The sequence below is a fragment of the Melospiza melodia genome, chromosome 26 (genome assembly GCF_035770615.1).
Source record: "Melospiza melodia melodia isolate bMelMel2 chromosome 26, bMelMel2.pri, whole genome shotgun sequence".
NCBI lineage: Eukaryota > Metazoa > Chordata > Aves > Passeriformes > Passerellidae > Melospiza > Melospiza melodia.
Window position 1 is genome coordinate 2331952 of NC_086219.1, and position 13100 is coordinate 2345051.

Below are 13100 nucleotides of genomic sequence, written 5' to 3' on the forward strand. Positions count from 1 at the left end.
CCAACGCAGCTTTTACTCCTACAAGAGCTTTGAGAGCGCCGTGGCGCCCAACGTGGCGCTGGCCCCTCCAGCCCAGCAGAAGATGGTGAGCAACCCCCCCTGTGCCACGGTGGTGTCCCGGGGCAGCGAGGGGCCGGGGCAGCCCAGGAAGAGGAGACACGGCCCCGAGCACTCGGCCGGCCCCGAGGCCGCCGCCAGCGCCGCCAGCACCGCGGCCAGCACGGCCCCCGAGGAGGACAAGGAGTCGGAAGCAGAGATTGAAGTAGAAACCAGGGAAGAGTGTAAGTGACACCTGTGGCTGCCTTTGTTTGGGTTGGGTTTTTGCAGGGGTTCCTGTGCAGTTTCTGTGGGGTTTAAATGGAATTGTGGGAGCCCAGTGCCTCCATGGTACCTTTGTGATGTGAGTTGTGCAGTCACAGTTCAAACAAATTGAACTCAGTCCCTTAAGTCAAGTTTGCATTTTCATCATTTTTCAAGTATCAAAGTATAAAATGAGCAGGTTTTTAATTTCCTTTCCTATTTAAAATTGATTATCAAGTGTCTCTGTACAAAAGGGCCTCAGCACATTTGGAGCTGTATAATATATATACGAGCTGTATATAATTATGTCTTAATTATTGACATTTTAAAATTAATTTTCAATGTTCCTTTTTTCCAGTCACCTCCTCCTTATCCTCGCTCTCCTCCCCATCCTTCACCTCCTCCAGCTCTGCCAAGGACATGAGCTCCCCTGGGATGCAGCCCCCAGCCCCCGTCAACAGCTCCTACGAGGTGGCTGCACACCCTGACCCCCACAGCAGCGGGCTGGAGGCTGAGCTGGAGCACCTCAGGCAGGCCCTGGACAGTGGCCTGGACACCAAAGAAGCCAAAGAGAAGTTCCTGCACGAGGTGGTGAAGATGAGGGTGAAGCAGGAGGAGAAGCTGAACGCGGCCCTGCAGGCCAAGCGCAGCCTGCACCAGGTGAGGCTGCCCTGCCCTGCCCTGCCCTGCCAGGTACAGCCCAGCAGGCAGCTCTGAAAAAGGAATTGCCTCATTTTTCCCAAATAGCAACAGCCTTTGCTGGGGCTCTGTTTGTAAATCCAGCCGGGAATCCAAAGCACAGGAACCAATCTTATGTTTTTAAGCTTGCCACCTGTTTTTCCTTGGGTTATAAATCCATGGTTACCAAAATCAACATCTTTTCATTACTGAAAAAATCTTCTAGTCCAGCAGAGTTTATTTTGTTTTCATTTCACTGAACAGGAAACATTTCTGGAGGCTTTAGCTGGAGTTTTAAAGGCTCTGTGAGGGAGGGTGTTCCTGGGACACGGCCACAGCTGAAGTAAGGGCTTTGTCAGGCATCCCACTGCTGAGCTTCAGGCAGGGAAGCAGCTCCTTATTTCTGGAATTCCTGGATCCATCAGTGTGTCCATGGTCAGGCAGGGCTGCACAGGTCAGGGCTGAGCTCAGTGATGGGGGAACTGCCTTTTATTTGAGCTGGGGTGAAAAGAGTGCAGAGAAAAGAAGGGGGAGCCAGCTTAGATTTGTGTGTCCTCTTTGAATACTTGGTGTGGAGCTGTTCCCAAGCTGGGGCTGGAATCCATGGGATGGAGTAAATAAGGGCCTGGTTTGAGACACAAAACCTGCAGTGATGCTCTCTTTTTTAGTTACCCTGAGCAATATCTATGTTTTATGTATTTAAAAGTAAACATTTATGCATAATGTGTGTGTGTGTGTACTTCCAGGGGCTCTGTGTGTATTTCCAGAGGCATGGCCAAGCTAACTTCCAGCCTGGCTGGGAAGTGAGATTGTCAAAAGAGTGAATTTCCCATGACCCTGCAGTGCAACTTCACAGCAAGCAGGGCTGGAGGGTTTGACTCGGGCAGGGAGGAAATGCTGCTTCTGGGGGAAAAAATAGATCTTTAGTTTCTGATTTAACCCTTTAGGAAATGTGAGCCACATCTCTGTGCTTGCTGTGAACATGTATTTTAACAACTTAGGGGTTTCTTCCTTTGTTCCTTGAAGGTTCCTTATCATTATCCATGAAATTAATGGTTCCCTCATGGGTTTGAGATTCCAAGGCAGCAGCTTCTAGCCTGGACAGGGGGAGTAATAGTTCCCAGAGCAAAATATGGTTCCCATTCAGCTTCAGGTTTTAGCCTAGAGCTTCCCAGCTTTTGTGACAGAACAGTCCATGAGCTGGTTGTCAGGAGTCTTGGGGCTCACCCCAGTCACTTACAGCACCCCAGAGCTAGGAAAGACACAGTTTGTGTTCTGTCCTTCCCTTGAGTGGATTTTTGAGGGGAGCTTGATAAAATGGAGCTGATTTCTGATGTCCTGTTGAGCTTTTCCATACACAAAGGACACTCAGAACTGCACTTTCCACGTTGTGCATCTTCAGAGCCTTCAGCTCCAGCCCAGGCACTGCAGTCGGGTGCTTTGGAACGTGGAGCTGGTGCTGGAGCTCTCTCCAACTGCAGTTCATCTTTATTCAGGCCCAGATGGTCGCAGCTATTCTGCTTGACAAAGCAAAATGGGGCTGTAGCGCTGAGCTTTTTGTTATCCTGGGCTTCAGGGTAGCTGGAGTGCAGGAACTCCACAGGATTTAAAGGAGAAGGGCTCGTGCAGAGTTCAGAGCGGGGTTTAGCCCCGGGCTGCCTCGGTCACAGGCAGCAGGAGGTGGGAACGTGGCTTGGATGGCTTCCCTCACACTCACTGCTCACCTGCCTCTGTGTCCAGGAGCTGGAGTTCCTCAGAGTGGCCAAGAAGGAGAAGCTGAGGGAAGCGACGGAGGCCAAGCGCAACCTGCGGAAGGAGATCGAGCGCCTGCGGGCCGAGAACGAGAAGAAGATGAAGGAGGCGAACGAGTCGCGGATCCGGCTGAAGCGGGAGCTGGAGCAGGCGCGGCAGATCCGCGTGTGCGACAAGGGCTGCGAGGCCGGCCGGCTGCGGGCCAAGTACTCAGCACAGGTGAGGCCCTGAGGGCTGGGCCAGCTCCTGGGCTCCCTCCCCTGCCTGGGGCAGCTCCTCAGCTCCCTCCTGTCCACTGCAGGGCTGGGGCAGCTCCTCAGCTCCCTCCTGTCCCCTGTCTGGAGCAGCTCCTCAGCTCCCTCCCCTGTCTGGAGCAGCTCCTCAGCTCCCTCCTGCTGTCCCCTGCAGGGCTGGGGCAGATCCTCAGCTCCCTCCCCTGCCTGGAGCAGCTCCTCAGCTTCCCCTCCTGCTGTCCCTGCCTGGGGCAGCTCCTGGGCTCCCTCCCCTGCCTGGGGCAGCTCCTCAGCTCCCTCCTGTCCCCTGCAGGGCTGGGGCAGCTCCTCAGCTTCCCCTCCTGCTGTCCCTGCCTGGGGCAGCTCCTCAGCTCCCTCCCCTGCCTGGGGCAGCTCCTCAGCTCTCTCCCCTGCCTGGGGCAGATCCTCAGCTCCCTCCTGCTGCACCCACCCTGCTCCTGAGCTGGGACTGGCATAACAGAGGGCAGGAGGGCAAAAAATGGAGCCTGAATTTAACCTCATCCCATGCACCTGCCACAGAGGTGCCCCTTTAGCTCCCTCATAGTCCTCAAAAGCTTCTGTTTAACAAACTTTAATTTGTGTGTATTTATATGTACTTCAAATACTTTACATAGTTTAACTCAGCCCTGAAAAGCTCACGGCAGAGGGAGTTCCAGGAGTGCTGGAGCAGGCTGTGGTGAGACACAGGTGCTCCTGGAGGTGGGAGCTGCAGGTCCCTGGCGTGGTGGCTTTAAGGGACGAGGGAAGAGCAGAAGCCAAGCTCACAATCTCCAGGGCTCTGATAAGGGGAAGGGGAGTGGCCGCCTGCTCCCGCTGAGACAGTCTGGCCAGGAGCAGGAAATGATGTGGGGCTTCCTCTCAGCATCACAGGATGTCTCACTGATAAGGGGTGTCCAGACTAAACAGAGCCTCCCTGGGGCTGCTGCGCTGGGCGTTCCCCAGGGCCCTGGGGAGCAGCACCAGGGCAGCTGAACACGGCCTGGGCTGGCCTGGGGGCTCAGGGCTGTCAAGTTCTTAAGTCTTGAGAAATTTTAAAATAAAGCTTTACACACCCTTGTAGCTGCAGCTTGGGGTGCAAGAGGAAGTTGGTCACAAATTATTTTTGAGGAAACCGCAGTTCTCTAGACAGGCTCTGACAGAAACAGCATCAGGCCAGGGTGGAAATGCCTCTGGGCCTAAAGTATTAGATGCTTAATGCCCATTGAGGAGCTGTGGTTTATACCTTCCCTTTTCTTACCTTGATACTGAAATCCAAACATGGATGGGGGAGGTTTACCTGCATTTTAGCCCAAAACATGGGAGGTTTCCCTTCCCTGTTAAATGGCAATCTTTGCTGACTGCTGGCATTTCCTTTCTCACTGGGTGCTGTTTCTGGTACTTGCACCTTCCGGTCCTGGGGGTTTTCTCTGCCTTTTTTGTCAGAAAGTACCAAATAGGGAGGTCAGGGAGGCCAAGGGCAGCTGCAGGTGCTGCTGGGAGCAGAGTGGGGACACTGCAGGCTTTAATCCATAGCTGGGGAGGCCTGGCCCATCAGCAGCCAAGGCCCTTTCTGGTCACTTCCATTAACAATCGTTGTAAAAGAGCTGAAAGTGAATCCCCTGTGCCAGCACCTGGGGTTTGCTTTGCTGAGCTGCTGTCACTGCCTAAAGAAACAACAGCCATGCTTGAAGAAGTGACCAGGTTCTGCTGCACTAAAGAATTCTTGAAGTGTTTCTTAACTCTTCTGGTTTTTACCTTCCTTTCTGGAGCTGGAGTCAGTGGAGATGTTTAGGTTTCAAAGCTAAGCAGGCACTGTCCTGCAGCAGTATATGGAAAAAGGGAACAGGGAATTCCTTCCTTACCTCTATCTTGATAATCCTATGTGTGGAGTAGACATTGTTTGCTCCCCTGCCCGGTGCAAGGTGCGTGTCCCACAGCCCTGTCTGTCTGTCTGTCCCACAGATCGAGGACCTGCAGGTGAAGCTGCAGCACGCCGAGGCCGACCGGGAGCAGCTCCGCGCCGACCTCCTGCACGAGCGGGAGGCGCGGGAGCACCTGGAGAAGGTGGTCAAGGAACTTCAGGAACAGCTGTGGCCCAAAGCCAGCAGCCAGCCCAGCAGTGAGAGCACCTCGAGCCCCATGGAGAACTGACCCCTCATCCCCCAGCACAGGGAGGGAGAGAGTGGGACTGGGAGTGCACGTGTGAGTAGTGGTGTCCTGGCACACACTTTAGGAATATGGATTCTCAGTAGCTGGAAGGCAAATGTTGTTACTCTCTAGAACAGAAGCACTGAATTCCGCCTCTTTTTTTTCCCAATCCATATAGCACAACATCTTACTGTGCCTAGAAAACACAAAGTGTTTGTAAACAAAAATACTTTTAAGTCCACAGCAAATTTTCTACTGGCAAACTCTAAGCAAAGCAGTGTGGTCCAGCTGAACCCAGAGTCCCAGGTGAGCACGGCAGTGGCTTTGTGTTCTCCTGCCTGTTGGAACATTTTGGAATTTAAAAACAAACCGACTTTTCTTACAAGCTATTTAAAAGAATTCATTACACAGACTTGGTATTAAAAAAAATTAACAAGATTTTTATAATGAACCTTTAAAAGCAAAACAAAAAAAAAAAAAAAAGACAAAAAATAAAAAACCTTCGATGCACAATTTTTAATGACTTTATAGGCTTTGGGATTCTTTGTGCAGAAGCCCCTCTTGGTGATGATGCCATCCATGTCAGGAGCAGTTTTCCAGCCATCTCAGAAGCCATCGCGGTCCCATCCCGTCACGTGGGCGTAGGAGAAGTTCAGAGTGCTTTTCCAAGTTGATTTTTTTCCTTAGAATGAATGATGTCCATTTCCTGCCCTGGACACAGGAAGAAGGGAAGCTGCAGGAGTGTGCAGGGGATGAGGGGAGCAGCAGGGCTTGGGTTGAGAGCCCCAGCCCAGCCCCACAGACCCCCCTGTGTTCAGAGACTTCACCCAGGAGCACGTCAGCCTTGGGAAAAGAAAGAGAGAAAGAAGAAAGGAAGGAAATGGATGATCAGTTGGTAGAGGAACAAAGCAGAGACATCTGTGTGTTGAAGTCATTCTGAAATCTTCAGCTTTCAGTTTTCTGGAAAACTCATCTTGTTGCACCATCTTACCATGAATTCAGTATTTCCCTGCTTCCATTCCGAACTGTCAGTCAGGATTTCTGTGCCCAAGGAGAGTCCAACGTTGCAGTGTCGGATACTACAGAACAGAAAACCAACATTTTTGCTGCTGTGAATAAGCCTACATCTTTTTTTAAAAAACTTTTTTTTGTTTTTAAAAAGAGAAATTACTTTAATTTTGGGATCCAAGCCGCGGCCCCGGGATACAATGCAGCAAACCATCACTGCCTTGGGGGTGGTGCTGAGGTTTTTTATATATATATATATTTTTTTTTTTTTTTTTAAACCTGCACTTTGTCAGAATCTTACTCTACATTTTATTCCCTGTTTCTAAGATGTACATGTCAAGCATTTGAGATTCTGCCCTAACAGCTGTGCAAACCATGAACCCAATCTGCCACCACTGACACCTCCCATCAGCATCCCTGTAAGCAAAGGAGGATCCAGCAGGTCCAGAGTCCCCAGAGCAGGAATTCCCCCTGTGCTGCTGGTTCAGATAGAACCTGGTTTTGTGGCTGTGTATGACCCAAGCTGGGGAGCAGCAGAGATGCTCCCAAAAGTGCTTAACAAATAAAGCTGGTGCTTTACTGATCAGGAGAAAATTAATTTTCACCCATAAACACTCACCTCTGACACACTCAAGCAACTGAAAATGTGATCTGGGGCTGCAGATGTGCCTTCCAGCTCATTTTTCCTCTCAGCATCTTCTCTAGGCAATGCTGACACTTTTTTTACCTTAAAGAATAATAATAAAATTAAAAAAAAAAAAAGGAAAAAAAGGAGAACCCCCTATGCATCATCATACCCAGAGTTATTCTAAAAGAAGAAACATATTTCCAGTAATCTTTATTTGCTTTTGGACATTAATGCAAACTATGTAAGCTTCAAAATTATTTCCCAGTAGACAGAAAGCGGCTTCCAATCCTAAAATTATGGTATTTACTTACAGTACATTAGAGAGATTTTTTTTTTTTAAACAAGAGCTGTTTGCTTGAAACCATTATAGTAACCATTATAGTAACTGTGAGCATTAACAAAGAAGTTCATATATATGTTTTAGGTACAAAAAAGAAGAAATATGAAAGGAGTGGAATTTCTGAGACAATGTAAAACTGTTGGGAGCAAGAAACAGTCACACCAAGTCAATGACCTGAACCTGTCTGTGGATACAGGGGTTGGCCCTTGTGTGTTTGGGATACTGGAGACTGGCTCTAGGTGCAGCTCTCCTTCTAAAGTGCAATGCAAAAGGAATTTTGATTATGCTTGAGCAGGTTTTGTTTTTGTTTTGTTTTGTTTTTTTTAATGTGGGGTTTTATTTTCTTTGTATGTTTTTTTCTGCGATTATTAAATCATATGCATGGATTAAACTCTGCCATATAGTCATTAATGGGCATTATTACTGTCTTATGTAAAGGGGTTCTTTTGTTATGCAGTATGCAGAAAAATGTTCTCAGCCTTATGATTTCCAGATCTGTATTATCCACTTATTTCTTCAAGGGAAACTAAACAACTGTAGCTGTAGCTGATCATTTTTGTGCATTTCAAGTCTCTTGTGCTCTGCTTTACTGCCGTGTTGGGACCCACACAGAGAACAGACCCCGCTCCTGTGGTGGCTCATGGAAGCCTGGCTTTGGAAATTTTGCTTGTTTGGGTTTTTCCCCCTGATCTGTGATGGTTTCACTCCCTTTATAAACCCCAAAAAATAGCAACATGTCCATGTCCAGCTGTTGTCTGCCAGGAAAAGCCACTCACCTGAGCACAACGTGATTTTTCATTTGTGTCCAGGGAAATGCAGTCACTCACTGGGCATGAGGCTCCCACACTTCTGAAGGAGGAAATCTGCAGGAAAGAAGCAGAACAGTAAAATGTTCAATCAGCACCAAGCAGCCTCACTGTGCTGCACATGTGAAGGGTCCCAGGGCAGCACAGACTCCAAAGCAGAATTACAGTGGGGCTTTGCTCTGCCCCACTCCAGCACTCCATGCAGGGCCATACCTGCAGTGAGCCCACCCCAAAACTCCCCAGGATTTGCTCCTTGGGAGTGAAAAGCCATTTCTATCAATTAATATTTAAAATCATGACGAGAAACAAGGTGCAAGAAGAGCAGGAACAAACACTGTCCAGCAGCAGCCGCTGCCAGGAGGGGCTGGCAGGGCTGCCTTTAAGCGCTGGGCATTTCTGGCCGTGTTTAACAATCAGAGCTCACTCTGCAGAGCGGGTGAGTTGTTCCTGCAGAGTGAGGGATTGCTGTGGAATCCAGAGCCATCAGCAGGGCCTGTCCCAGCCCCAGGGGCCGATTCTCACCAGGGGCTCTGCAGAGCAGCCCCCCCTGTGAAGGTGCTCGGAGCTCTGGGGTCACTCCTGTGCCTGCAACACCTCAGTAAAGCTGGGAGAGCCTGGTCCGTGGAATTCCCTCCTTCCTTCCCTCCTTCCTGCAGCCCCCGCTCCCTGCTGCATCCCCAGGGACAGGGCTGCCCCTCCATCCCCCCATCCTCTGTGCTTTAGTTTCCTTTAAGAAGTTCCAAGGGAGAAGAGGTGTTTCATACAGGCTGTTGACTCTCCCTGTACCTACAAATATATTACTACTTGTATATTCAGTTTAATTACTCCTTGTTTCTATTACTGAACGAAGACTTAACGAAGGGAAAAAAAAAAACCAACAGCAATAACATTCATATCTATGGAGCAGCTAACTCTATACATAATATTCTGCTTTTCAAACAGAACTAGCCAATGTAAAAAAAACATTAAAAGTAAATTCAACTTGTAAATACTTTTTTTCATTTTACACTGTTGTATTATAAGTGTATATGGTGTTTACTTTTTCAAAACTCTTTCTTACCTGGTAGTTGTCTTGTTTTATGAGTTGTGTTTTTAACTGAGAAGAACCTTTGCTGTCTGTTAGGAAAAAAACAAAACAAAATCTTTTTGCAAGTTTTCAATGTGGGTTATAACCTTTTCTCCATCATTTGCATTTTATTTGTCCTTATTTTCACTGTAAAGTATTTTATTACCAAAAGGTTGGTTTTTGTTCCATTCTGCCCTCTCAGCAGTCCATGTGTTTTAGAGAGAAGTTTTTTTCTTGGCTTGGTTGTTGTTTTGTTTTTTTGGTTTTGGTTTTTTTTTTTTTTTTTAATTGAAAGAACTCACAGAAATGACATTTTTTCAATTGAAGAAAAATAAATCTTTACATTTATAATAGCCAATAGCATTTCAGCACATTTTTGTTATCCTGGTCTCTCCTATGCTGCTGCTAATGACAATATTATGACTTACTCTACTATTCTAGAACTATTTTTATGTAAGTAATGTATGCTTTCTTGTTTATAAATGCCTGATTTAAAAAAAAAATAAGAAAAAAGCTTGGCATATTTATCTATTTCGCTGTGTACCTTGATAGTCCTTTTCCACCCCCTTTTCCACATCCCCTCCCCCTGATGCAGATAATATTGTAAAATAAAGGACTTTATGAGATTATGTATGAAAATAGCTATGCTTATATACCACAGTGACTGAATGTACAGTGTATAGACGCATTACCGAAAATAAAATTGTTTGTCCAGAAAAAAATAAAGAGCTCTGGGATGTTTTTGGAGTTCTCTGTGCTTTGCTGAGGTGCTGCTCCCACAGCACCTGGTCCCTGATTTCCTGAGGGCCCAGGAGAAGGACCCTCCCTGAGGCATCATTTAGCACAAAACATTGCTAATAAATAATAATATATAATCATTTAAATAATAAATAAATAATGAAAACATTTAGCATGGACGCTGCTGGAAGGAGACTGGAATTTAACTGGGATCACAGCATTCCACTGCGTGGGGAAAATCCAACACTCCAGTGAAATTTCTTTGGAATAGTGAGAATTGTAAGCATGGAGAAGTTTGTTCTAGGTCAAAGAAAAAGAAACACAAGAGGGGAAAATGCAAAAAGCAGGAGATGGAAACATATGTCAGAATAATTCTCTCATGGTTTTCTGAGAAGTGGCTGCAGAATTTCCACAGCTCTGGGACATTTCTGAAATGCCTTTGTAAAGCAGTGGAAAAGCTGGAGAATGAGCAAAGAGCTTAAAAAAAATAAATCTCTTCTTATTTGAGACTCACCCAGCTTTCCAAGGGTGGGTTTGTGTCCCAAATGCAGCTGCACATCCTTGGGGAGGGATCCTGTGCCCCAGATCCCAACACATCCCTGTCCTCCCTCCTGCACAGCCTGGCTGGGGCTGGGGGTCCTGAAATGAAAAGTTCAGATAACATTCCTGCTGCTGTTCCTTCCCAGAGAGACCTGGCAGGGCATCCCTGTTCCAAACTAAACAGCAAACTAGATCTGGCTTGATAAGGCTTGGTACCAGAGGCTGAAAAATTCTATTTTCTGTCTCCAAGGACCTCTGAATGCAACAACACAGATTGGTAAAGCCCAGTCAAGCTGTCTTGTGTTTCTGGGTAAGGGGTAACTAACTGGGTTTGAAAATTCTGGTTCTGCTGGCAAAATAACTTCAGTTTACTAGGAATGAGACACACTAGGAATGAGTCACAGTAGGAATGAGACCTGAACCTGCTCAATAACCAAGAAAGCTGAACTGACTCAAGCTCAAAGTAGCTGAAAGAAATAGAAATAGAAATAAAAATCCAATTTCCTGAGGCCTGGAGTAAAAAAACTTTTCATGATTTACTCAAGAGCTAGTGTTACCCAGCCATCAGAAAACTCCACTAAAAACCCAAACATGGGGTGCATGTGGCAAATCCAAACCTTGTGTGGGGCACAGCTGAAAGGAACAGCCACAAAATCCCACAAATGGGGATGAACAGAGCTCCCCAGTGCCTCCCAGTGTCCTGTGAGCAGCCCCTGGTCCCAGGCTGGCAGATGGAGCTCAGGGAAGCTCAACACACACAGAGCAGGGGGAGGCCTGAGGGATTTTGGGGAGAAAGGAGGAAATTCCTCATTACTGCTCAAGGGATCCAAAGCAGAGCTTTTAGGTGTTCCCACCTTCAATTGCTGAAAAGCCATGAAAGAAACACATCCTGCAGGGAAGGGATCCAGCGTGGGGGAAGTGACAGGAGTCTGGGAAGCAGCAGCAGCCCAGGAATGGCAGAGTTAATGGAGATCTGAGCTCCCAGGCACTGTCAGGAGAAGAGCACAGCTCTAATAAAAGCCAGCTGTGTGACGTACACAGCACTGGAATTTTTATGAGATGGCTTATGTGCACTTTAAGTATTACCTGACTGCAATGCAAATTCCCACACACTTTTATTTGGGAGGGAAAAAGTTTCCACAGCTCTCTGGGCTGGACTGGTTGAGCCCAATTGTTCTGCACAGCATCTCTGGGGTTTCTGGCTCATCGTTTTGGATTTACCTTTGTATTTGTTTCTGTTGAGTCAGCTCAGCCTGGAACCTTGAGGATTTTATCCTTCTAAAACTGCCCCGGAGCCACCCTGGCCCAGCCATCCCAGTCCTGTGGCCCTTCCACCTCCCATCCCCATGCAGTTGAGGAAGACTCCAAGGAACAAGAGGACACCTGCACAGGTCAAAAGAAAAGGAGGTTTCACTGCTTCAAAGGTCAGATTTGCTCCAAAATCTCATTTCTGTAAACACCATAAACTTGAGTGACCATGATCTTGGGAAGGAAGTTTACAAAGAGCCCTTTATAAACCCTGTTTATAATACAATGTTTTGGGTTGCTGCATGTGCTCAGGTCCAGCCCTGGAACAACAAATTCCTTTATAGTGTGGTTGTCAGAAAAGGTCATTAAACCCTTCCCTTTATGTGGGCAAGGTGCATGAAGAGAGCATGAAGAGAGCATGAAGAGAGCATGAACACAGCCCACAGTGAAACACTTCAGGTAGCAGTGATGGATTCCCTGAGCAGCATCCCCAGTGCCCGTGCCCTGCAGCCCCACTCCTGCTGCTCCTGGTCCCAGCAGGAAGAACCCCCCAAACACCCCCAAACACCCCCAAACACCCCCAAACACACCCTGGCACTGCCAGCTGCAGGACAGCAGGGCACAGTGTCCCTTCCCAATTCCTGAATCCAGCTCCTGCATTTCCAGACCAGTCAGACACTGACAAGTCCAATTTCCCTCTGTTACCTTTCCATCCCACAAGGTGAGTGGAGAGCAGAGGAAGGCTCGGCACCAAACCTTCCACATTCCATTTCCTGGCATGTTAAACTCCCCACAAACCCTCTGCCCCAAACTGCAGCCCCTGTGCCTGGCAGCAGCTCCCAGCTCAGGATTACACTGCAGTGCCAAGGGATTCAACACACACAGCATTTTCCAGCAGCAGAGGTTTCCTAGGCCTGCAATTACTGCATCTTTGCTGATGTCAGCCCTGCTGCTTTCCCTCCAACGCTCTGCATGGAAAATCTGGGATGGGACTTTGGCTCCACCAAAAAAAGAACTCAGGATGGGATTGTGCATCAGGAGTGTGAACAGACACAAGGACCTGCTGCTGTGGGCTTGGAGTTCTGCATGGGAAGTTCTGACCTCCTTGGGATGCCCAGGGCAGCTGGCACCATCCCTGCCCAGCTCTGAGCACACCACACACAGCTCCCGTGCAGGGATCCCGTGCTGCTTAATTCAATTTGGCAGATAACACTGGGGAAGGCATTGATTTCCTCCCCTCGCTCCCTCCTTCCCTTCCATCAATTTTCCCAGATAAGCAGCCTGTGGCTCGGGTCCTGCTGGTGACGGATGCCTTGTAATTGCTCTGAATGGATTATCCCCAGACATGGAGCAGGCATTTACAGTGCACAGCTGTAATCAGAAACACTCGCACCCAGGAGAGGGGCTCTGAGGAGCAGACAGCTGCCTCTGGCCTCTGCCTTGTCTCTCTGCTCTTATATTAAGCCTAACTTTATGTATTTGTATTTTTAATACAGTAATAACCAGGACATCCACTGAAATCAGGGTCCAGATGGGCTCAGTGCCATCCTGACCTTCAGAACTGATCTCTGCTTCCCAGGTAGCCTGAGATGTCCACCCTGCTCCAATCTTTCTA

The 13100-nt window shown here is 48.0% G+C and overlaps 1 protein-coding gene across 2 annotated transcripts in view; it reads left to right on the forward strand.

Moving 5' to 3' along the window:
- The window catches only part of SKI (SKI proto-oncogene), a 101622-nt gene extending 91937 nt beyond the window's left edge, over positions 1 to 9685 (forward strand). For both annotated transcript variants that reach the window (XM_063177182.1, XM_063177183.1), the window contains 4 exons: positions 10 to 281; positions 659 to 960; positions 2719 to 2949; positions 4926 to 9685. In XM_063177182.1, the coding sequence (XP_063033252.1) occupies positions 10 to 281; positions 659 to 960; positions 2719 to 2949; positions 4926 to 5114 (994 nt within the window). In that variant the 3' untranslated portion in view covers positions 5115 to 9685. The remainder of the gene's footprint in view (positions 1 to 9; positions 282 to 658; positions 961 to 2718; positions 2950 to 4925) is intronic.
- The last annotated feature ends 3415 nt before the right edge of the window (positions 9686 to 13100 follow it).